The 24,264-nt window shown below is 38.2% G+C and overlaps 1 protein-coding gene across 1 annotated transcript in view; it reads right to left on the minus strand.

Annotated features, from left to right (window-relative positions):
• The window catches only part of wge (BAH domain and coiled-coil containing protein winged eye), a 48,594-nt gene that overhangs the window by 3,913 nt on the left and 20,417 nt on the right, over nucleotides 1-24,264 (minus strand). Inside the window, exons 2-17 of the mRNA XM_018455411.1 lie at nucleotides 22,361-22,585; nucleotides 20,608-20,730; nucleotides 17,459-17,743; nucleotides 15,143-15,538; nucleotides 14,330-14,560; nucleotides 11,509-11,676; nucleotides 9,700-9,891; nucleotides 8,163-8,273; nucleotides 7,860-8,081; nucleotides 7,362-7,525; nucleotides 6,174-6,818; nucleotides 3,522-5,539; nucleotides 2,203-2,503; nucleotides 1,830-2,039; nucleotides 1,410-1,739; nucleotides 652-1,041 (exon numbers count right to left, since the gene is read on the minus strand). Of these exons, the coding sequence (XP_018310913.1) occupies nucleotides 652-1,041; nucleotides 1,410-1,739; nucleotides 1,830-2,039; nucleotides 2,203-2,503; nucleotides 3,522-5,539; nucleotides 6,174-6,818; nucleotides 7,362-7,525; nucleotides 7,860-8,081; nucleotides 8,163-8,273; nucleotides 9,700-9,891; nucleotides 11,509-11,676; nucleotides 14,330-14,560; nucleotides 15,143-15,538; nucleotides 17,459-17,743; nucleotides 20,608-20,730; nucleotides 22,361-22,565 (5,991 nt within the window). The 5' untranslated portion in view covers nucleotides 22,566-22,585. The remainder of the gene's footprint in view (nucleotides 1-651; nucleotides 1,042-1,409; nucleotides 1,740-1,829; nucleotides 2,040-2,202; nucleotides 2,504-3,521; nucleotides 5,540-6,173; nucleotides 6,819-7,361; nucleotides 7,526-7,859; nucleotides 8,082-8,162; nucleotides 8,274-9,699; nucleotides 9,892-11,508; nucleotides 11,677-14,329; nucleotides 14,561-15,142; nucleotides 15,539-17,458; nucleotides 17,744-20,607; nucleotides 20,731-22,360; nucleotides 22,586-24,264) is intronic.

The following is a 24,264-nucleotide window of genomic DNA, read 5'->3' on the forward strand; positions in this document are numbered from 1 at the left end:
CAGCCAATTAAAAATGCTATGCCATATTTTGCCATCTAATTTGCTGCAGCAACCAATCTTTTTTTTTCAGTGTGGGCATGACTAGAATCAGACTCGTGTTTGTTAAATTTAAATTCTAATCCGCGTCTAGTTTTTATTTCGTTTGGACTATAATCTCATAGTGTAAAGCCCTAGACACAATGTGAGGCAATAGCGACAAGAACAGCGATAGGAATAGCATAGAAATATGCGATATGTAATAGTCGCCTTTGCATAATGCCGCGAAAGAAATAAAAATGCCAACCAATCTGATCTCATATATAGACAGTAATATATTCTTCCATCTGCTTCAAATACGCTTCTTATAGCACATATAAACAGAATGAAAAATCTGAACGCTGATTGGTAGGTTACCTTATCTATCGATAAGGCGATAGACACAGAATTCCAACTCGTCGGAAATTTATCGCTATTGCCTTTCTTTATGTTCCTATGTGCATTGACGTATGCATTTTCAAATGTTGGATTTCATTGTTTCTATCGCTATTGTTATTTCTATTGCTGTCGCTGTTGTCTCGCATTGTGTTTAGGGCTTAATTTATTATAAGGCAATAAATTAAGGTAAGTTGATGTTGGCAAGATCAATTCCAAAGTTAAGTCGAGTCTTATTACCGCGTCTTTCAGGATCTCTTCTCTGGAGTGAATATGCGGTCTGTTTCCACGTTCGCCATCTAGCGTAATAGCATAAACATCAGGTGCTTGTACAGCACTCAGTCTGCCTGCGTAGAAGAGCCCACCTATCGCCATGAGAACTCGCAGCTGATCGATGGCCAGATGAGCAGACGTTAACTTGCATCGGCTGACAATGCTTTCAGAAGTCCTCGCAGCTACCTTAGCGCACTGTTTGCACTCCAGGGATTTGCGTCGCTTAGACTCTTTCTTATCACGATTCGGCGATTGGGACGAACTGGATTTCCGCTTCTTCTTCTTCGACTTCTCATGTCGTAATTTTTCCGGTTCCTCTGACTGTTCTGCAGATTCTATCGGTGCGCATTCTGTCTCCTGGTACATAGATGAAATTTTATGATTAAGAAATATTGTATTTTTTTTCTTATTTTTTTGCTAATTTTGTTGGATTATAATTCTATTTATGAAATGACAAGTGCACAATATAAAAATACTAAAATTGTACGTGTAACTTTCACTAGTTGAAGATACAATTTTATTTAATATTCATATCAAGAGAAAGATAGAGAACTAAGATAAGATTACTTTTAATTTTTAAAATTTTTTAAATTTATTTTTAAAAAAAATTTTAGGTATTTTTTTAAGCTTTACAATCTTATAAGATTTTTGCTAATTCTTTTTAAATTATTTATTTGTGAAATTGTACGGAAATTTATAAATAAGTGTAGGAATGATTTTATTACCTTGACAGGATTTTGAACTATAGGTTCGTTAGGTAGAACATTTTCGGGTTGTATCGTATCGTTCTCGTCGTCCTCCCAATTTTTTACTTTCACCTCCGCTTTGAGCTTCGGTTTTATTTTACTACTATGCTTCTCAAGTTTCACTTCTTGACTTAGCTTTGCTTTTTCGGCGATAATCGAGCTGATCACATTTTTGTTGTGCAACGGAGTTTGTTTTGCTGGCTTTGTCTTCATTTTTGTAACTTTTTGTATCTTAGCTTGTGGCTTCGGGGAAGAGACTCCTGATTTGAATGGCAACGGCGTGTAGCCGGTTTTATTATTTATACATTGCTGAAAACAAAGATCGAATTGCATTTATTAAAATCAGTAATATATGGTAGATGTTTAAAAATTTTTAAATGACAAATCTTAGTAAGTTACCTTTGTTTGTAGGTGTCTGTTCTTAGAGGACAGTACGTAACCCACTAGAGAACTCTTACTTTTAGGTTTCTTAGCAACGATTGTCTCCGTTAAATGTCTGACACTACCCGAGGTGCACGTGAGCTTTCGTGGTCGTCCTACTTTTCTCTTTTTCGAAGCGGACGTCGAGCTTGCGACAGTCGGTGCTGGTGATGACGTATCATAGCCCACCTAAAGATAAAAAATAACAATCACATTTCTAAAACTTGTATGCTTGCTTTTTACACTGCGTTAGTAATAAGAATTGAACAGTATTAGATAAGTGAATAAATAAGAAGAATATTATTAATATATTAATAAATAAAATTATCTAGAGAAATATTAATATACATACCGTTCCCGTACTTTTTTCGTCATCCTCTGGTGTTGCTTTACCAGGTAACATTGGGATTGGTGATGTCACGGGCGGTACTGATATCGGAATACTGGGTATACTATCCAAAAGTTTTATGTGGCTTCTGGGCTCGCCTAGTTTCACGAGATTCACGTTACACTTTGGCATGGTTAGAACAGCCGAAGTTAATGGCGAAGATGCACCAGGCTCCGGTGATCTTGATGCTCTCGAGGGTGATTTTCGCGACGGAGAAGTCATGAGATCTAGCGCAGGTGGTGATGATAACGTCCCGTGGTCGGAACTAAAAAAGTTATTAATAACCAAATTATTCAAATTAAAACAGAAAATTAGTATGAAAGAGTTACTATGTTCTAACTTAATGGATTTTAAAAACGAAAAAGTTTATCCTAAGTATATATTTATCAAATTTATAAAAAAGATAATTTTTTTAAAAAACAGTTTTGTTGAAATATCTAAATATTTAACTACATGATCTGAAAATAATTTTGTTAAATAATGTAAGAACTTCAAACTAATTGCTGTCAAAACTTTTTGCAGCATTGTTTATTGTTTATCATTAGCGATGGATATCAAAATACTTTGAAATAGTTCGAATTAATTCGAATTAATTCGAATACGATTTGAAATTATACAATCTTAAAAGTTTCTTGAAGGTTTGAATGTTTTGAAAAGTTTTGAATGTCTTGAAAAGTCTTGAATGTCTTGAAAAGTGTTGAATGTCTTGAAAAGTTTTGAATGTTTTAATAAATTTTAAAGAGAATAAAATTTTAGAGAGTAATTTTAGTTTAATTTTAGAGAGTAAAAAATATTAAATATAAATAATTATAATACGTCAAAGAAATGATATTCAAATCGAAGAAACTTTTCTTTAACCGTATAGCAAGTCATTCAAATTTCTTCAATTCAAACAAATTTTTTTTAATCGAAGAAATCGAGAATTATCAAGGCTTATCAAAACTTTCAAGATATATCAAGACTATCAAAATCTATCAAGACTTTTAAGAGTGTACATTCTTCGAATAATATTCGAAATGTTTCGAAGCAGAGCAATGACTAAATTGATTGAAAAATCGCAAGAGATATGATTGAATACCCATCACTACTTATCATGCTTGAGTTTCCTACATAATAATTTTGATGATCCAACAAAATTATTTTAAAATCTTCATCTATCTAAATTTTTAGATATTTCAAAATTATTCTTTCCATGTATTTCTTATCTCAAAATAAACCGTATATATTAAAAATAACGTCGAATTTTCTGCATCATATAATTTATCATTTTGATTCACACTTACCTAATGGAAGAATGACTCTTCTTCCGCGGTCTACCAGGAGTTTTCTTTTCATCCTTTTTAGGAATCAACTTGGAAAGCTCCCTTTGTTTTTCTCTATATTGTCTCTGAATATCCGCCATCCTAACTCTCATGTCCAGTTCTGTGGCGTTCATGCTTGGCCAGTCGTCCTCGTTATCGCGATTTCCTTTCTTGGCTATGAACTTCTTCGCTTCTAACTTTGCTCGCGCGTTTTTATAGTCGTGGTTGTCCCTTGCGTCTCTCTCTTCGACGGATGTTTTACGCTTGTTATTTCTAATTTCGCAGCTCGTTAACTGTTCAGACACGACTTTTGACTCGAATGTTTCACTCTCCGAGTCCGACAGATTGTCTTCTTTCTCGAGTTTATCGTAAAGCGCATCAGTACTTCGTAAATTATTAGGTATTTTATCCGAAAGAGCTTGGAGATTTTTAACAGCCTTTGTATTGGAGTAACAATCTTCATCGTCTCTGCTGAAAGATTGTTCTTCTGAGCTGATAGTTCTTTCATCGTTGATTTTATTGATCTCCTCCTCGGAGAAATTATCAATGTTATCTATACTCTCTTTTGTTTCCAAAACATCTTGCTTTCTTTCATTAACTTCCATTGTTTGTTCTTTGATATCTTTCTCGTGATAATTTAGCGACGCATTCTTAGTCTCCTCTTCGCTATCATTGAGCTTGAATCGTTTGGAACGGTAATCATCAGTCTCAATATACTTTCTTTTGTTTTCATCTTTTTCGAGAGAACCACTTCTGCCCAGATTCAACAGTAATCTACCGGCCTGTGAGATTTCCTCCGAACTTTCGAGGTTTAATTTCCGGGGAATCTTGTCGCCTACCTCCATAATCTGTTCGGCCAGTGCACAGAGTAATCCGAGGGGACTGCCGACGTTGTTATTATTCTCACTCTGCTGACTTACCAGTTTGCTTCTAACAGGCGACTTTTCGACATCCGTGTCCAGTTGTAAATGTTCCGGCTGACCGATTCGTTGTTCCAATTGCTCGATGCTGTTTGACAGTAATTCGAGACCGCTCACGTCAATGGCAGGCTTTTGTCCTTGTATTCTGGACTTTGTCTCTGAAGACACGTCTTCGACATGATCGGACTTACGAGTCACATTGGGCCTCGAGAATGGTTGCACCTCACAGCGCCAGACAGTCTTAGGCTTAACGTAAGCAGTGATATCATGGGAGACATTCTTCTCGTTTTTAGCTAGCAATTTTTTATCCTCGAACGCCTTGATGTTATTGTTATTGCTTCTACTGTCATTATTGTTCTCGTTAAGCAGACATTCACCGGTTAAATGTCTGTCGTTTTGAGGCGAATGTCGTCCCGATTGATTGTTAATATGTTGCTCCGATATTGCAGTTTGCGAGGAAGAGATTTCGATATCGGTCGTGCCATTCTCCAGAGAGTTCTGGCATGATCTTAGAAGGTGCAACTTCTTCGGTATCGTCTCAGAATATCTCTGCTGTTTGATCTCCACGTTTGATCGTTCCATGGATTCGTCGATTCTTTGAGTGTTAGGTATCGCAGCTTCTTGCAAAGCCGCCGCATTTTTCTTCAGCTTTTCCACTACGTTCTCAATACCTGGATGGTGGGACTTTTCCACTGAGTGTCTTTTCGTCAGTTCTTGCGGTGATTTCTCACAGTTAAATCTAGATCTGTCGCTAGTGGACGTTGGCTCGCACTGAGATGATTCATAGCACACTTCGTAGCAACTGTCGTCAGTTTCCTGCTTGATAGCTACTTGTTGCACTTCCTGATCGTCGCAATCAATATTAGGCATGTCGAAAGACTTAACTGTGATTTGAGGCCGGGTTTCGGCGTTTGAGGTATTTCGGTTCTTGTCGCAACTCTCGCAATTGACTCTTGGTAATTCCGTCGAATCAGCTACATCTGACTTTGTCTCGTTGATGACTGGTGTATCCGATGTTTTAGAGCACATTTGACGGTGAATGTCAATATTCTCCGAAGCATCAATGATTTTCGATTCCACCTAGAAAATAGGACGATTCTAGATATTATACCAGAAAATATATCCAGAACAAAACGATTTACAAGAAAATCATGTTATACATATTAGGAAAAAAAATTTAGTGCCTTCAATAAAATTAGCATTTTTAACGGTAATCAAATATTTTGTTTATGTAATAGAAAATTTAGTTGTTTCTGCTTAATGTTCTTTTCAGCTTTTTAAAAAACAAAAATATTTATAGCAGTTAAACAGTCCAATTGATATAATCAAACATTTTTATTCGGTACATTTTATACAACAAATACTTTATTGTTACAGCAAAATTTTGATTTATAAAACGAAATATATTTCCTAGTGTAACACTAGATTACATTGTTTTGTTTTATGAAATTTAAAAGGAATCAACTAAAAATTTTTAATTAAAGTGTACCAATCAAAAATATTTGTTTATATCAACTGTACATCGTTTGTTGGTATAAACAAATATTTTTGTTATTTTCCTCGCGAAAAGCTGAAAAGTGTATTGAGACAAATTAAATGTTTTAGTACATGAAGGAAATATTTAGTTGCTGTTAAAAATGCCTCAATTAAACAGTTTTGTTAAACATTATACTTGTATTCTAATATAGAAAATTTTGAACAATTGAAAGCTTACCTCCTTTTCATGAATATTAGGATCTTGCACAATATTCTCCTCGTCTTTAGAATAATCATCTCGTTGATCTACGTTGACGTCTTTTCTCCTTGCGAAGAATTCCAAGTTCTCATGGAAACTATCACAGTTCTCTTCAGTGATCTCGATGATCCTAGCGCCGAGCCTGCTGCCCCTGCTGCAGATAGGCGTGATCTTGTCGTCCTTGCAAACTTCCTCCTCGACATGAGCATCTTGCTCAATCGCCTTCACAAGACCTCTCCCATCTTTCGCCGAGTATTTAGCACAATCAGCCATATTAATGATTGTGTTCTCCGCCTTGTCTACTTTGGTTACGATGCCGCATACGGTTGGATTTACAGTAGTCGTAGTTGTCGTGATTCTGACGACGTTGCAGATCCTCTCCGTCGGCGATGGCACGATCTCGAAATTCGCAGCGGTTAGATTCGTCCCCGTGGATTGGGACGCGACCTGGCAGGGACTCAGATTCTGCTCCTGCTTCACGAGAGCCTCTTGCTTGTCCTCGGTGTCTTCGGGAGCATCGGTTTGATTTGAGGCATCCTGAACTCCGAATGACGATGGTTCGATCGCATGAACCGTCGCTGATATTTCCGGAGGTGGTGTTAGATATGAGACCGGTGATGTGGCCTTTGTAAAAATTTTATTCTTATTGTTTAAGAATTTCAGAATCTCAAAAAAAAGTCTTTCTTTTATATTATTATTAACGTTCTCTCTAATTGCTCGTGCATAAAAGTATTATAAAACAGATGTGTTGTTAACAGATTTTTTTGTATGTTACTCTTATATGACAGCGCTCTCTAATTTTTTAAAGTCAAGATTTAGTTATTGTTCCGCGCAGATATCGTAAGATTTGTGTTTTGCGCGAGGAAAATTAAAAGAGAAAGACCTTCGGGTGAGAACGGGAGAGGGAAGGCGGGTGCAGTGAAGTGCAGCAGTAATTACGTCAAACTCCGGGCGCGGTCCAGCCATTCGCATAATGTGGAAACGTTGTGGCACATTGTATTAATCATGGGCAAACCCGATTTGCATCGCTATCTGCATAGATATTGCGCCGGCCGGCCGGCCGGTCGGTCGGTCGTGCAATAATTCGCGTTGCGCGTTGCATACCGCGCTTCGGCATAGGCGTGCATGATGTTTAAACCTGGTGAAAGGTGATGTTACTTATATTACCTGTGACCTGCAGTGCGTAGTAGTAGGCTCGGCTTGGCTGATTTGCACCAGCGCCGGCGCTTGAGGGTAATAATGCAACGTGGTAACCAGGGCTGCGTCTGGTACCAGAGCGCCCGTCACAGACGTCACGGTTTGCAAGGCGGTCTTTGACGACTCGGTGGATGCTGCGGAAGATTGGGAAACGTCTTAACGCGGTTATGAAATAAGTGAACGTTGTATAAGTAATGTTGCAACTACCACTTGATCTGATTATTTCTTCCGGAAGTTTAGGAAAATTAATTTGAACTTACAGTGCTTCGTTTTTAATTAGCAGCGTTTTAGTTGAGTAGCGTGGGATATCATCGATAATATTTCTTTAATTGTAAAGAAATCTCAGACTTCCGAGAGTGTTAAAACATGTAACAATCATAGTTTCTTATATTCGTTTCTTTAAAAAAAAAATTATTTCCTTTGCCTTGAACTCTCTTCCTCCCTGCTAAAAAGAATGGTCTTACGTACTGATTATGGTTGTTGGACTGTTGCTGCATTCCGTCTCAATCTTTACTATCGGTAGCGCGCTTTGTTGTTTTCTTTTGTTTTCGGTCAGCACTAATCGCGCGCCGCCGATATCACCCAGAAGTTGTATCGAGGGTGGAGGCGGTGGCAGCAGGAGTGGCGGTGGAGCAACATTATTGTTGTGGTTCGAGTAATTCGGCCACACTAGAGCCTGCTGCATTTGTTCTGTTGAAAAAAAAATGTAAAATTGATTTTTGCCGCGTGCGCATTAAGAAGGATATGTTTAGAATTGCATTCCCGCATTACCCGCAGCGTGGATAAGGAGAATGTGTCCGGTCGTTGGATCGCGAACTAACTGTAATCCACCTTGCAGCCCAGAGCCCATCTGCGGAAAGCCGACCGGCTCCGTTGGCATCGCTGTAAAAGCAATATCAATTTCTCATCCTTTGTGGAACCGTGGATTAATTTCGATTGTTTCATACATATTTATGTTACACTTATACAAGGTTGCTGCAAAACTGGAAATCGGGAAAATGTCAGGTAAATTGAAAACGGTCAGGGAAAAGTGAAGGAATTTTTCAAAATTTCTGAAAAATTAATATTCTTGGTTTTAATACGCGTACATCATATCTACGTGTGGTTTTGGAATACTACCAACTTAATAATTAAATGCAAGCAGTGTCAACAACATTTACATTGCTGTGTTAAATTACTCTTTCAACAGAATATTTAATGGTTTCCAAATCAAGACGAAAATACAAAAAAGTTTGAAAATATTATTAAAAGTCAGGGAAAATAATGCAATTTTGTCTGAAAATCAGGAAAAAAATGAGATTTTAGAATGAAGAATTTTGGCAAATAATTTAATTGGGCACGCTTTTGGCTGCATAAAAGTTTAAAAAATATCCGAATTATAGATTTTGTGGATATTCTCTTTTTGTTCAGTAAGCTTTCATATCGTAATTTTAATCCCCTTTATCCCAAGAGAACGAAGAGATTATTGTTGCTGTTGTTATTATTTGAAGATCGAAAGAGCGTAAAATCGGTTGGTTTTGCAACTGGTATGCTTTAACGCGTGAATTTTTGTCTATGTCTAAACGCCTATCGAGCGACGAATTAAATTAAACGGGTATGCGTGAATGATTTACACGGCGCGAAAATACGCGCGCGAGCTGCAGACTGGGCGATGTAGTTCAGCGTTATTTGGATAAATGTCACTCGGTCAGCGAGGCCGGGGAGGTCAACGCGAGGGGTGAATTCGATCCAAAATTGTGTAGGGTCGTTCGTTAGTGGCCCAGTTAATCCCTCACGCTGATAGATGTGATATGATATACGCACATTGCGAAATGTTAATTAATTTGATCCTTTGTTCATTGATACGATCCGTTTATGTCGTCAAAAATGAACGTTATGCAAATTTACGTTCATGTAGGTAAATATTCTCATATGTTTCTCAGTGATACGCGCTACTCTTTCATCAAATTTTACTTTTGTAAATAATCAAGTACGTACAGATTGTTAGTACAGAACAAATATGATTTAATTAGCGTTAACCGAATTTTGTAGACCGTTTCATCGCAATCGATACCGAGGGACTCATATTTTCTTGCAGTTTCGTATTTCTCACATAAAATCTTTAATTCATTAATCTCCAATTAGCTTGATTTTCGAATGTCAATCAATATAAAATTGTCTATCTCGAGACATGAAATTTCGTATATTTACGATTTCGTTTTCGTCCAATCTCGATTCGTAAGATTTAGTTTATTATTCGAATTCAATTGGATGAGGTCAGGGTGGTTTGGCATATTTTTCTAATGATGATCGGCTGCGGATTACCCACCTGCGGCTGAAAAACCGCCGCTGATGCTGCCCAGGGTGGAATTCAGGCTGGAATTCAGACTGGAATTCAGGCTCAGCGAGGGCGCGAGAGCCCCGGAGGGAATGGCAGCGAGGTGGGCCGCACGATCCTCCCCTCCAGGCCCTCCGCAGTGCACCAGGGTAGTGCCGCCTACCGCCATGGCCGTGCTGGAACCTACAACGGACCCAGGCTTGCTCATCAAGATTCATCCACTGTGAATATCAGTAGAGATCGAGGGGAGTACCCGTCGATGGCAGAGAGCGGAACCTCTAAGCTACGGACGATTCTCTTTTCATCAAATGACAATAAAAGCCAGCAATTAGAGAAATTAGATGTAAATGAGTATTAGTTTGGAACATTCGGAATTCGATGAACTTCGGTCAGACACGATTCGTCATATTGTGCAATATTCCAGTTCTTTTTAGATTTGCATTATAAAATGGATTAAAATATCGAATCCGTGAGATTTTTGAAAATTTTAAGGTAATACGAGTGGAAGCGTAAGAATTCTCAAACAGGATATCGAAAAAATTCATGTATTGATGATTTTATTAATATTAATAAGAAATTTCCATGAAAGTTTCAGAGATAGTAACTATAATTAAAAATCTCTACTTAGAGCCTACGTAAAACTACATGCGTTCCTTTCTATCAATAGCGTTATTTTCGAAAAAGTATTATATTCAATATTCGGAATGAACATCGGTCAGATACGATCCGTCATATTGCGCAATATTCCAGTCCTTTTTAGATTTGCATTATAAAACGGATTAAAATGTCGAAACCATAAGATTTTTGCAAATTTTAAGATAATAGATAAGCGAAAGAATAGAGTATCGAAATAAAAAGATTCAGGTCATATATATTATAATGATTTTATTATATTACTAAAAAAATTTCCATGAAGGTTTCAAAGATAACCAATTAAAAGTTCGTACTTAGAATCTACATAAAACTATGCATTCTCTTCTATCAATAGCGTCATTTTCGAAGAAGTATCGTCGTAAAAATAATAGCCCCAGGCCTGCGGTAATAGCGGCGATATTTTTTCGCAATAAATTACGCTCAAGATACGAGATAATAATGCAGCAGGCAAATCGTTCATTCCTCAACATTGATAAAGCGACAAGCGTAGAAAAGTTGGATCGGAAAAAGTATCATTTAATTAATATATTAAAGATTTTTATACGCGACGAATAAATTTTCGAAAATAACACCAGCAAACCTAAACGAGCTCTCTTTAATATTCGCAGTTGCAACTTGAACGATCGCACACTATGAAAACATACTGCGCGTAATTGGATACCATATATATTGAATGCAACTGGAAGCTGGGCACATTCATTTGAAAGAGATATCCTTTAACTGAAACAAACTGTTGTAAAAGCGTACAAGTTTGTCGAAGTCTAACGCTAATATTTGATCACACAATATTCCTTTAGATACTCGATGTCATACTCGATACAAAAAGCAACAATCGCGCGGTTACTAGAACGTAGACCTTGCAAACAATTTTCTATCGCAACGTTTTTCAATTAGTAGTATTGAAAGAATTCACATTTATGTAAAGAAATCACAATACTATTTCTTCCATTTGCACTTTTTGCATTGCTCTTTCATGCTGGCGAGAAGCACAATCCTTATACGCGAGGGGGTCCGATGTATTCGCGTTATCGAATGTCGATTTTACGTTTGCGAGTAAGAATGTTCCAATGTTAACGCTCGCGATTTCATTCATTGTGTCTAGGAATAGAGTTTCATAACCATGATATCTTCGTGAGAAAAACTTACCTAGACTGTCCGGCTGGAAATGATGATAACTCGTTGCGTGATGAGACGTGTGATGACTTAAGGACACATTGCGCATAGACGTCGAAGTTTCTTGATGCTGCAATCGCTGCCTCGCCACAGCAATGCCAACCGGTATGCCACTGGCTCCCGCATTAGAAACGGCTATCCCTGAAACGATTAAGGAAATCGCGCGTGAATCGCAACGAGAGAAACTGCGATGTTACAGTCGGCTCGATCGTAGACTCGGTTGAGAACTTGAGAGTACATTATGATGAAGCACGAACAGAAACGGTACTCGAAAGAATTGATTGATAAAATCTATTACTGAATATCGTATCACTGAACATCGACCTCTCATTGAATATTGGAGGCTTTTCCTTCTTTTAATTTTGTGCATTTTGAATACGTATCACGCTTGTAAAAATCAAGAATTAGCATCGAACCATGAGATCCAAGAAAACAAGAACCGATGTTTTGCTAAGTTCAGTTTTATGCATCTACGATGTACGAAAACATGTTGATGGCTGCAATTAACAATTCATTTGTTCCTTTTAGATGGATTTCTTGCACAGTTCATCTATTTGCTTTTCTCTTCACATTAGATCGAGAAAGAAAGAGAAAAGATGAACCGTGCAAAAAGTTCAGCTAAAAAGAACAGACCTATTATTTCATGTATCGATGTTGTGAGCATATCAATTGAGAATTCAAAATTATTTCAATTTAGACTTTCATTCTATAAATCATAAATAAATTGTAGGTACAATTATGGATAAAGAAACGAAAAAACATGGATAAAGCAATTTACGGAAACTGTCCACAAACTTTTCGTATCTGAAGTGTATTTATCCAAATCATCTCCTCTCTTCCCTTCTCGATTATCTCAATCTTTTTTGTTAAACCTCGCGAAGTTTTCAACGTATTAAAATTTTATCGACAACCGTGGTTTACGAGGATTGCGTCAACATGTTCCAAAATGTATTCAGTTAAATCACCATCTTTACCTATCCACTCTTCTTAATAGGGAGTTTTTGCAATAACATGGATTCCAGATACGGTGAACGCTAAAGTCACGCTATCCTTTTCTTAATTAGTTGTTAAGAAGAAGATAACCTGACCTTAGCGTTCACTGTATCTGGATAAACGCTATTGCAAAAACTCCCTAATATTAGGGAATAGGGAGTTTTTGCAATAACGTGAATCCAGATACGGTGAACGCTAAAGTCACGCTATCCTTTTCTTAATTAGTTGTTAAGAAGAAGATAACCTGACCTTAGCGTTCACTGTATCTGGATAAACGCTATTGCAAAAACTCCCTAATGTTTGCAATACCGTATATTCAGATACGATAAACGCTAAAGTTTCGTTATCGCGCATATGCAGTTTCGATTTTCCACCAAATAACGTGATTTTAGCGTTTACCATATCTGGATACACGGTACTCCCTAAAAACTCCCTATTAAGAGGAGCGGTACTCAACCCTACGTATTTTCACCGAAACGCGGCAGTTGATTCGGAAGTGCATTCATTTCAATCACCATCTTTACCTATCCGCTCTTCTTAATAGGGAGTTTTTGTAATAACGTGGATTCCAGATACGGTGAACGCTAAAGTCACGTTATCCTTTTCTTAATTAGTTGTTAAGAAGAAGATAATGTGATCTTAGCGTTCACAGAAGATAACCTGACCTTAGCGTTCACTGTATCTGGATAAACGCTATTGCAAAAACTCCCTAATGTTTGCAATACCGTATATTCAGATACGATAAACGCTAAAGTTTCGTTATCGCGCATATGCAGTTTCGATTTTCCACCAAATAACGTGATTTTAGCGTTTACCATATCTGGATACACGGTACTCCCTAAAAACTCCCTATTAAGAGCGGTACTCAACCCTACGTATTTTCACCGAAACGCGACAGTTGATTCGGAAGTGCATTCATTTAAATCACCATCTCGATCTTCCCTTTCCCCGCACCTCCCTCGCTTCGTCCTCTTTCTTTTCTTTCCTGTTCGCCGTCCGCCTCTTTCCTCCGCACCTTCGGCGACACGCGTTATGCTCGCATGACGTAACACATGTGGGCATCACGCACCGGCACGAGGTGTACCAGGGAGTGCGGATGTGTCAGGACCGAAGAGAGGGTCGAGACTCTTTCGAACCACGCCTTGTATTTGCGTCGCCATGCGTGCCACGCACCTCCTACTTTAACGAGATTGTCTGCCTGTCTGCCGCTCTCCTTCTCTCTCTTATCTTCTTTCTTTCTTGCTCTTTCTTTCTCTTGCGCACCTCATTTCTTTGCTCTTTTCCTCTCACCATCTCGCTTGTGAATCAACCGACCGACAGACCGGTCGGTCTCTCGTTTCGCACAATCTCGTCTCGCATTATCTCATCCTTCTCTTACTCTCATGCTTCTATATCGCCCGGTTATGCATGTTTCTTCCCTCCTCCCGTACTTGTGCGCCTATCAAAAAAGGCGTTGCACCGCCTTCGTATTAGGCGAACAGCGTGACGATTCTTTATGCGGTTAAAAAGAATGATCATGTTGATTTCGGACGGTATTATCTGTTATCTTATACAAGAGTTTTTTGTATCGCGGTTTCCGCAAACGACGATTTCTCATTAAGAAGTATGAATATCTTGATTTTAAAAAACGTTATTTGTATCTTAAACAAGAGATTCTCATATTACGTCGCCTACATACCCGACGAATGGCGAGTCTTTGTGTGGCTAGTGATGTAACGTAACCATGTACGTAACTTAAATGTAATTATGACTGTACAGATCGTATTTTCTTAGACGAGACTTTTGCCGGAGATCGACTTACCATTCTCGGACTTTGGTGGAACGGGTTCAATCTTGACAGAGGTAGTGGTGGCATGAAGGGACGTGGAGACTTCTGCGACTTGACAGGGCACCGAAGCCAAAGGTTCCCTTTTTACGGTCAGGTTAGCAGTGCTATTGTTAGTACTAACGCTGCTATCCTGTCCGTTCCAGGACGAGACGACAGGTAGTGTCCTGCTGCATCCCATATCTGAATGCACCACCTTTGTCTTTCCTGTAATCCATCAATTCCCGATCTCGTAGTTAACGCATACAGGTTCAAAATGATCTGGAGTCATTCGATCTGTGATGTACTATGATGTGTGTGGCAGTTTTGAAGTGAGGTGCGCAATTTTGAAAATTTAACATCTTAATTTTTTCGGTTCATTGAATTTTTGAATTTAGAATTTTACAATTCTTGGAGATTTCAAATTTTAAAAATATTAATAAAAAATATAATCTTAGAAAAATTCAGATTTTGAAGCTTCGACAATCCGAAAAATTAAAGACAAAGTGAGATTCGAAGCCCAACACTCGTCTCTGCAGTCAATCGAAGATTCTAGAATACAAATATTTGAAAATCTGAAGGACTAATAAAAAAAAACGTTTGTCGTTTCATTTTTCGAATAGAGCCAACGATACTGAGATACCCGAATATTATCCACATATCTCGAATGGCAAGCAGGTATCCGAGTATTCGGCTTATTTTAGCCGGTCCTAAGCCTTCAGTCCTAATCTCGAAGCGTGACATGTTCGTTCGCATACGCGATTCATTGGACTTTATATGGAAAAGTCCAAGGGAGAACGGACGTCGTACCGTTGCTGTTCCTGCAGAGGCACGACGCCCTGGTCGATTTGTTCTCCAGCTTCACCGGTTGGCCTTGACTGGAAAGGAAAGCCTCACGTTTCTTCGTGGCGGTGGCTTGAACGGCGATCTGGTTGCTGATCGCCTGGTTACCACCGCTGCCGACACCACCGTGCACCATCATACTGCTGGTTGTGCTGCTGGTGTTGGTTAGACAGGACGAACCGTTCACGGTGACGGTACATCCTGTTGCCGCCACTGGCGGTTGATATTCCTGTAGGAGGACACCCGTCGTCGGCGCGATACCGTTGGTCGAGTTGGGCGACGAGAAGTTGTTGATGGTCAATGTTGGTGCGCTGCCGGTTACTAGCGACAGCTGAGGCGAGAATGTGTTCTGATGGAGGCCACCTTTCGCGAAAAAGGATAGAAAATTACGTTAACGTATTCTCTCATCGTACGATTAATCCGCGTAATAATTGCAGTACATCGGAATTTAGGCATTGACAGCGCAATATTTCTCATAAACTATATACATCGATAATATAGAGCGGCATTTTTCAATCTTTCAATTTGTAGCACATAATGGGGAGCAGACTTTCAAAATGCATTTGTCCAAAATTTATAATTTTCAGAAAACGAGAAAACAGAAATTACGCACACAAGAAAACTACGCACTTTACAGAAAATAACAATATCAGTAGGATGTAAAATATTAAACAAAATTGTTAAACAATTGCTAAAAATGTTAAACAAATGCATTTTGTTTGTCTCTAGTTAAAAAAACATAATGCATTTCGAAATTTCTATGTTTTTTCAGCATATAAATTAACGATGAAAAAATGCTCTCTGAACATCTCAGAGTAGCTTATAATACGAGTCTTTCAACACTCCGCATCTCTAACTAAAAAAATGAAATTTTGGACAAAACGCATTTTGAAAGTTTGCTCCTTAAATAATGAGTCAAATTTCTCGAGATACATCATTAGATGCATATGCTTGAAAGCTCAGTATAGATCTTGTATGGCAATGATGATATCGCTTTGGTTAAAATGAGGATAAACACAACATAATTTAAATAATTTTCACAACTCTTAAAACCTGTTCACTTATTTTTAATTTTTTCCGCTTCCTTTTTATCTATTCTCAGAAATGTTGTGGCACGTCAGTGTGCCGCGGCATACCGATTGAAAAACCCTGGTGTAAATAAACACGACAGCCTTAGATACGAGTTGAACGTAACGACCTGTGCTATTTTCGTGATGATTGATATTGTGTGCCAATAATATAAAATAACTTGAAATGGAAATGATTTCCGCTAAAATTATTTTCGAAACGCGGATGAACGTATAATCGGAGAATATAGGAAAAACTCGCTTACATGTTTTTCCGAGCTTTTTCCAATGCTTTCTCCGCGCTATAAGTGTTTATTCGTTGTATAGATAAAATTGCTGTTCGTGTAACGAGTTACACGAAGTCATTTGCTAAATGAAAGAAATTAAAGATATTCTATTCCAATTTTTCTCTCTATGTCACATTTTTTCGCTTATCAATTGATTAAATTCGTCGAATTTCATTCAAAAAAGTAATCTTGCAGTTACAGCGAAAATTATCTAAGTACGAAAAATAGCTAAAATAGATAAATTTCTAGCAAGTACTGTGATATTGGATATGTATTGCATCTAATCATATAGATGACAGAGATAGAATTTAGATTTGTGCTATAAATTCTATGTGTGATACATAATTTTCTATCAAATACAAAAAACAGTTATAATTCTAGCTGGAGTAGCAAAATATTTTTTTGCGTGTTTAGTTAACACAAGAGACATAATTGATGTAACATTTATATAATGCCAATTGTTCTACTCTTTCCTTTGAAATCGGTGATTTCTATTCTGATATATTAACTCCTTGACGTAACTCCTCTGCATTTTTTTATTTGTCGCATAATTAAGGGCTGATGATTTGGATCGGGTGAAGTGAGTTATCCGGGTATCATTATCTTAGTAACGTTAAATAGATTTTATCAGGATCAGGATGAGGGCGACTTGATACTAATTAGTATATTGCATCAATAACTTTTACCTATAATTCTGCTTCTGTTTTTTCTTGTAAACAATAATGTTACCACGAAGGAAACTACATAGGTTTTTAATCATCGATTCAAAAATAATTCACTCGATTATTTCGAAAGTCTCGTTTTAAATTAAAAAAAGCTAAATTTTCTACATTCACGCCAATTTATACTATTCAATATTTTGCGATATTTTTTTTTTTTTCGAAAATCGAAATTTCACGACTTTTTTCGATTTACGGATAGACTCTTACCGTGATGCAGATGATGAATTCCGGTAACGTTGAGGGTGTGCTGCGTGTGCTGCGTATGCTGCGCGTGATGCAGACTACCGGCCACGTTAACGCCAACACCCTGCAGACTTAGGGCCTGCTGGCCTGTGGCGGCTGCGGGCGCCAGGTTCGCCAAATTTTTCGCCAACAGCTCCAGCTGTGTCACGGGCACGGGGCTGTAGGGCGATCCCGGTGGGGGCGTGGGAGCACCCCAGGTGTAGCCACCCACCCCAACCCCGACCGCCGCGGAAAACACGCTCTCTGAAACTGGAGAATCCGCCGCCGATTAATCGACCCGGCCTTCCGCCGACGAACGTAAGTTTCGTCTGCCGCAAGTAGGAAATACCGGTATCGCGATACGCGAATAGCGACTGATTCTACTTGGTGTAACGCGCAGTTTGTTAACCCTAGAACGTTTAACTCTTTCACGCGCATTATATCCGTATGATACTACACAATACGTTTCTCTCCTTCCCGCGGGGATGACTGATCCACGCAGTCATTTGGGCTTAGCGAACCCACGGATTCGAACTCAATACACTGCGGAAATATACATACATACATTTGCTCATCATACACATTCTTGTACACATGTTTTGAAGCGGTAGTGCAGTAAAATACAATTTATAGGAAGACTGAAGCAAGATATATAAATTCCAATTTAAGGATAAATATAAAAACAAATTGTACATATTTGATGTACGTGAATCGGAATAACTAAAGTAAAAGCTTATTTTTAAATTTATATCCCTCAATTAAGAGCAATATCTCTTATAACATAACTTTTTATTTATAATGTAATATTTTTATCATTAATATTTTAATATTTATAATATAATAATTATTTCTCTTTATTTATAATCAAGAAGCACTTGTACATTTATACCTATAAATTTTCGCAAATTACGTAGTGAAATGTTAACATTTTCTACCTTTTATTATAAAATGTGGGAATAGCTCATGGGGGCTATTTTATCCCATATATCGTTAAAATAATTAAAATTCCATATTTTATCGATAATTAACTGATTGGATATTTTATCGGTAATTAGTTAACTGTGTGGAGTGTAGATTTTTTCCATCTCTTTTTGTCTCTCTAAAGAGAGACGTATTAATAGAAAGAGTGATTAATATTTTCGGGATCCGTTTCGCAAGGAAAACGCGTAATTCTCGAGAGGAAATGCGTCTATCAGCGCGCGCGGCAGCGCGATATATCTTTCGCGGCGTGCTGCGCCATTGCTAGGACTATTGATTTTATCTAAATGTGGATACGTATCTGCCTATGCAAATTAATGTGTGTGAAAAATATCCTGTTGATATCTACAACGTGCACAGAATTGGCTATCATTAATGGGCATACAGAAAACGTGTTCTTCTCTGAAAACGCACTAAAAAAAGTTGCATTTATGTTCGCGGTTCTTTCTTTATCACGTTTCATCAGGGTTACCACAAAACTGGAAATAAGGGGAATCGGGGAATTCTCAAGGGAATTGAAAACGGAAAATCAGGTAATTTTGAAACATTTTCTGGAAAATAAAAATTCTTGGCTTTAAAAATGTTTTATATACGTACATCATACATAGACCTACACAGTTTTGAAATATTACCGACTTAACAATTAAAAATACAAATGTGTCAGCAACATTAATAGTAATTTAATTACTATGTTAAATTGATGTTTCAATAAAATATTAAGCTTCCAAATCAGGACGAAAATATCATGAAATTTTGTCTGAAAATCAGGGAAAAGTGGAATCTTAAAATGAGAAATTTATGACAATCCTCTGTCAAATTATTCATTTATACTTACTTGTCCGTTCTGCAGCAACATGAAAGCATGAAAGATAAAGTTGAAAATTAAAAAATTAGAGAAATAAAATTTTTCCCAACGTGAAAAGTCGGCTTGAGATTCGATTTAAAGATCCTATACTCTTTACGGCTTACTGTCAATTAATGAACACCTTTTATACCACTTTTTTGATGGTTCGCGAAAGACGCCTCGAAGGGGAACCTTTCACAAGTTCCGCGGATCCCTCATCCAGTCCACAATGGAGCAATTATGCAATTAAAGCGGCGAACTCGGATAAGGACCCGGAGGAGTTGAAGAAAAACGCTCGCGTCACAAATAGAATTCCCGCGTGCAGCCGCGTGTCCAGTCGTCGTATAGACCTTACCTCGCCTTCTTAGTTCCTAACAACCTCATTGTTCGAGGTGTAACCCAAAACACGGCTTCGTGATAGACGGCGAATGGATTCAAAAAAGAAAAAAGAAAAAGAAAGAACGCAGGGACGCGTCGGAGGGTCAAATCCTCCTCCTTCTCGGAATCTTGTCGAAAATCGAATCTCACCGGCGAGATTTCAATTATCCGAGGGAGGGTTGTTCTGTTCGCAAAGTCTGGAAAAGTTGCGAGGATAAAGTTTAACGTTAAAAGCAATTTCTGATCTGTTTCTTGGATCGCTAAGCGTTCCTCAGCCGTTTATGATCTTACATTAATGTTGAATTATTTATAAAAATTTTATAAATAACATGACAATCAATGAATTTTATGTATATATATTCGAAATTTTCAAGCTCGGTTTATGAAATGTCTTATCTTCAATTGCGCGGAATAAAGCGGAACAGATCGATCTTTGCACGGATAGAATGATTTTGCTAAATTATCTGAAAATTTAGACACATACAGGATTTTGATGGACCATCAATTACGTAGAAATCCTAAGCATAATGAACACTGCTGTCAAAACTTGTCAAACTTTTGACATTTTAGCAGCCAATTTTACACAATTATTTTTTATTATTTGGATTGTCTAGCAAAATTATTTTCAGATCTGTAATATACCGTAGCTAAATTTTTAGAGATACTGCAATAACAAAATCGTTCTTTTCGTAGACATTGTAATTGAGAAGAAATTCTGCGACACAAGATTTATCGCAGAATCAATCATTAAATGTGAGCTTCGAAATGTAATTCTTAATAACAATTTGTATCCAACAGAATGAAAGTGAATGGATTACGAAAATGCTTGCTCTTTTTGTAAAATGTAAATCGTGTAACGCATTTGCAGAGCAGAGATATTCTCGAGTGATCTTCGTAGAAAGCGAAGTCGTAAGAAAGGAAATTGTAAACTTACCCTTGTGCGTCGCGTGATAAGCCCGTGCTGGCATCGGTTGCTCGGGGGTGGCGGGGGTGGCGGCGACGTAACTGCCCCCGCCACCCCCTGGAAATAACGAGTACAGTCCGTAGCGGTTCGCACCTGTAACATCATCATCGAGATATAACAAACGATTAATAATAATTAATTGGAGCTTAAAAATTAATGATAACGTAACGTTGCGAGATTGCGAGTGACATTTAATTTCTACTGATGGCACTCGTAGACGATATACTTCTGAAAAAAAATACATTAAAACGACTAATAAAGATAGACACACATGGCATTAAGTGCTATACTTATCTCGAACATTCTAAAAGAGGGGAAAAACATCAGATTATTCTTTCCTTGGACTCCGCGGACGCATAACTAGTTATTATAAAATACAGAATAGAAAAGATTTATTTATGTCTTTGAATCTCTTCTTCTCTCTTACCTTAATATCTAATGTGATGTGCGGTGCGAAAATATATGATATGTATGCTAGTCTATTTTTATATCTCTATCTTTTATCTCTAGTCTCTCGCTTTGTTTTGCATGGATTGAATCATAGATTAAATCACAAATACAACTTTTGCAGATGTAACAATATTTTTTCCACATATTTATCATTAAATCCAAAAATCCGAATTTCTATATTGTTTTAGTGTCCATAGACATTTCAAACATGACATACACATGCACATACATACACACACACTATATGATTTATCATGGAATTAAACGCAATGCGTCACAGCAACTCGTATCCGCATTTCATCGCAATTCGTAATATCTCGAAACTGGACTTATATTTGCGAAATAAACGGCTCGTGTTTACAGCCAGTTCTGTAAAAGCGTAAATAATTATAATATATTGTCCAGGCTTGTCCAGTTTTTCAACAGATATTAATCAATCGTCAAGACAAATATAACGATAGACAGCAAAACACATCCATTATGTTAAACCGTAAGGTGTTAACTCGATAAAGAAAAAAGTAAACACTTGTATCATCTCGAAATTGATGAAGTTCTATGAAATCTACAATCTCACGACTCGGTGCCATTAAAAGTATGGTTTTGTAAGATGGAAGGAGATTTGCATCGAAATCCGGGATTGAACCGAGGACATTTAAATCTTCAGTAATGCTCTCCCTACTTCTACGCACAAGGAGTTTTCCATACAGCCCAAATTCGAGATATCGAATTGATAAAACATGATAAGCGTATTACGCATCGAGTGTGAACGACCTCTGTGTGTATGTGTGTGTGTGTGTGTGTGTGTGTGATCATTAGCGAATATTACATAACGTATACTGAATGTATCGAGAGAACAGCGATATTTTTCGCCGATTCTTTTTTAACGAAAACTCAATTGAACGAATACCTTTATGCATTTTTACGAATGTTCGATATGACGTACATCTCGATTACCGAAGAGGAAGCATTAAGATTCGGAGTAAGATTAAGATAAAGTTTATCTATCAACGCAATACGTATTTCCGAGTGAAATAATTCAGTTATCGTAGCTTGCGAGTTGTATTTTAACGAAGAAAAGCTCGTTTGAGAATCGACAATACTGCGATACTGTAGTGGATACGCTAGTATAAGAAAGATATGCAAACTTTCCGTCACTTTGAGGGGAATACTCGCGATATCGGGCTCCCGAATCCTTTCGGAGCAATTCAATCTCTGGATTGTTACGCCGCCGAGAGATAATAATGATGATTGATACGTATAATGTAATGCGAACCTTGATTGTGAGCGGGCGCAGGCGTAGCGGCCAGAGGTGGTATGCCCTGGGACTGTTGATTGGGAACCTGATTGGGCTGCGCAGGTGCTAAAGGCCATAGGGTCGTCGTAGCGGCAGCGGGGCCGGTCGTCTGTTGAGCCCGTGCCACCGTGTCCCCCACGGGACGATCCCCAGTCCCACTTTGGGCCACGGGAGGGACCAACATCGAACCACCCCCTCCCGAGGCTGCAATCAGAGTATCGAAAAAACACACGACATTAATCTCAATCTTAGACAAACGCGCACGCGAGATGCGTTCGATTGAGGACGCGATCTTAATTTCAATTGGTAGATTCTCGTTTGAAGTAGAATAGAAGTTGCAAAGTTAAACTTTTCCAAGCTCCTCGTCGTTATCGTTTATCGCAACATTTTCACTGTATCGATTTTAAATAACGAGTTAATTAAAGAGAGTTCAGAATAGCGAGAACTAGTCGAAAAGTAAGATTAATTTCACGAGAATTGGACATGAACAAGATCGTTGTTGCTTTTACAGTTAAAAAAAAAGAGAGGAAAAAGATTGGTGTTCTCCAAATTGGTCAAAGCATCCATTCTTAATGCTATGGTCTGTCATTTCGAGGCATCCCGTAGATAGATCCGATGCGGTAGACGTCTACGTCTATAAATCTTCGTTTAGAGTTCGCGTTTAGTATCGGTGCAATGTATGGACGAGAAATTACTTATATTTTTGAATCAGTTGAGTCGAAAGTGCCGATGCTACAGTACGTCGAGGTATCGATACCGCGTTGTTAGTATTGTAGCATCGTTAGCGTTGTAGAGAGCGGTTTTGAAAAAAAGAACTCGACGAGTTCCAAAAGGAAAAGAGGAAGAGCGCGGAAGGGAGGAGACGGAGTGGAGGAGGGGCGAAAGCTCGCGAGATTGACGAGGCAGTTGAAAGGGAGAAACGACGAGAGGAGAAGGTAGTAAAACGGAGAGGAGACCGAAACGAAGAATATAGAGCGGCTTTGATGAGCTGAACGAGAAGGAGCACGAGGAGGAGCACACGAGGATAGGGGAGGAAGGTTCCGTTTCGTAGCAGCGGGTGGATTAGGTCGGAAGGAACAGTAGAAGGGTGCGAGGTAGGAAAGGGTAGCAACAGGTCGGCAAGCATAATGTAGTCTCTTAGATATACAGGGTGACGCGTCTAAGGGTGTGCGCACCGCAATGAGTCGATATATCGGCTTTTGATACTGTCGGCTTAATCCTTTTTAACGCGGTGATTTTTCAGTATTACAATTTACCGATAAAAGGATTTCATTTGTTAACGTCTTCGAATTATTGCCGCGTAAATTTTAGATCATCCTACTTTCTCCCGATAGTTTCTGAAGTTATACTAGTCAGACGGAGTAGCAGGATCAAATTAATTGAGGCATAAATAATAAAAAAAGAGATATTAACTTTATGATCAGAGTGTCAAGAATGTAAATGATTGATTTTTAAGAATTCTACGAAAGGAAAATCTAGTAGAACAAGATCTAAATCGATCACGGTCATATCGTTTACGTCGAAAAAAACGTCACATTAAGAACAAGATAACAACTTTAATTCTTATCAATTAACTTGTATCCACGGAGGAGATACGGGTTTTTTGGGACAAAAGTACACTGACATGTACCAATAAAAAGTGAACGCGTATTAATATGAAACTGGATTTATTTGCATTGACAAAGTAAAAGTTGGTCGTCTCCTGGTTTAGCTCGGATTAATTTCCGGTTACGCCTATTGCTCCATACACGCGTACGACGCAACGGCGCACAAAGCGATAGTGCACGCTGTTTCCAGAAGAAAAATAGCTACGGCGTTACAGCTGAGTTACAAGTAACAAAGTTAATCGCGATCCTTGACGCGCCCTCGCGTGCGCTCGGTCA

The sequence above is a fragment of the Mycetomoellerius zeteki genome, unplaced genomic scaffold (assembly GCF_001594055.1).
Source record: "Mycetomoellerius zeteki isolate Tzet28-1 unplaced genomic scaffold, Tzet1.0 scaffold48, whole genome shotgun sequence".
NCBI classification, from domain to species: Eukaryota; Metazoa; Arthropoda; class Insecta; order Hymenoptera; family Formicidae; genus Mycetomoellerius; species Mycetomoellerius zeteki.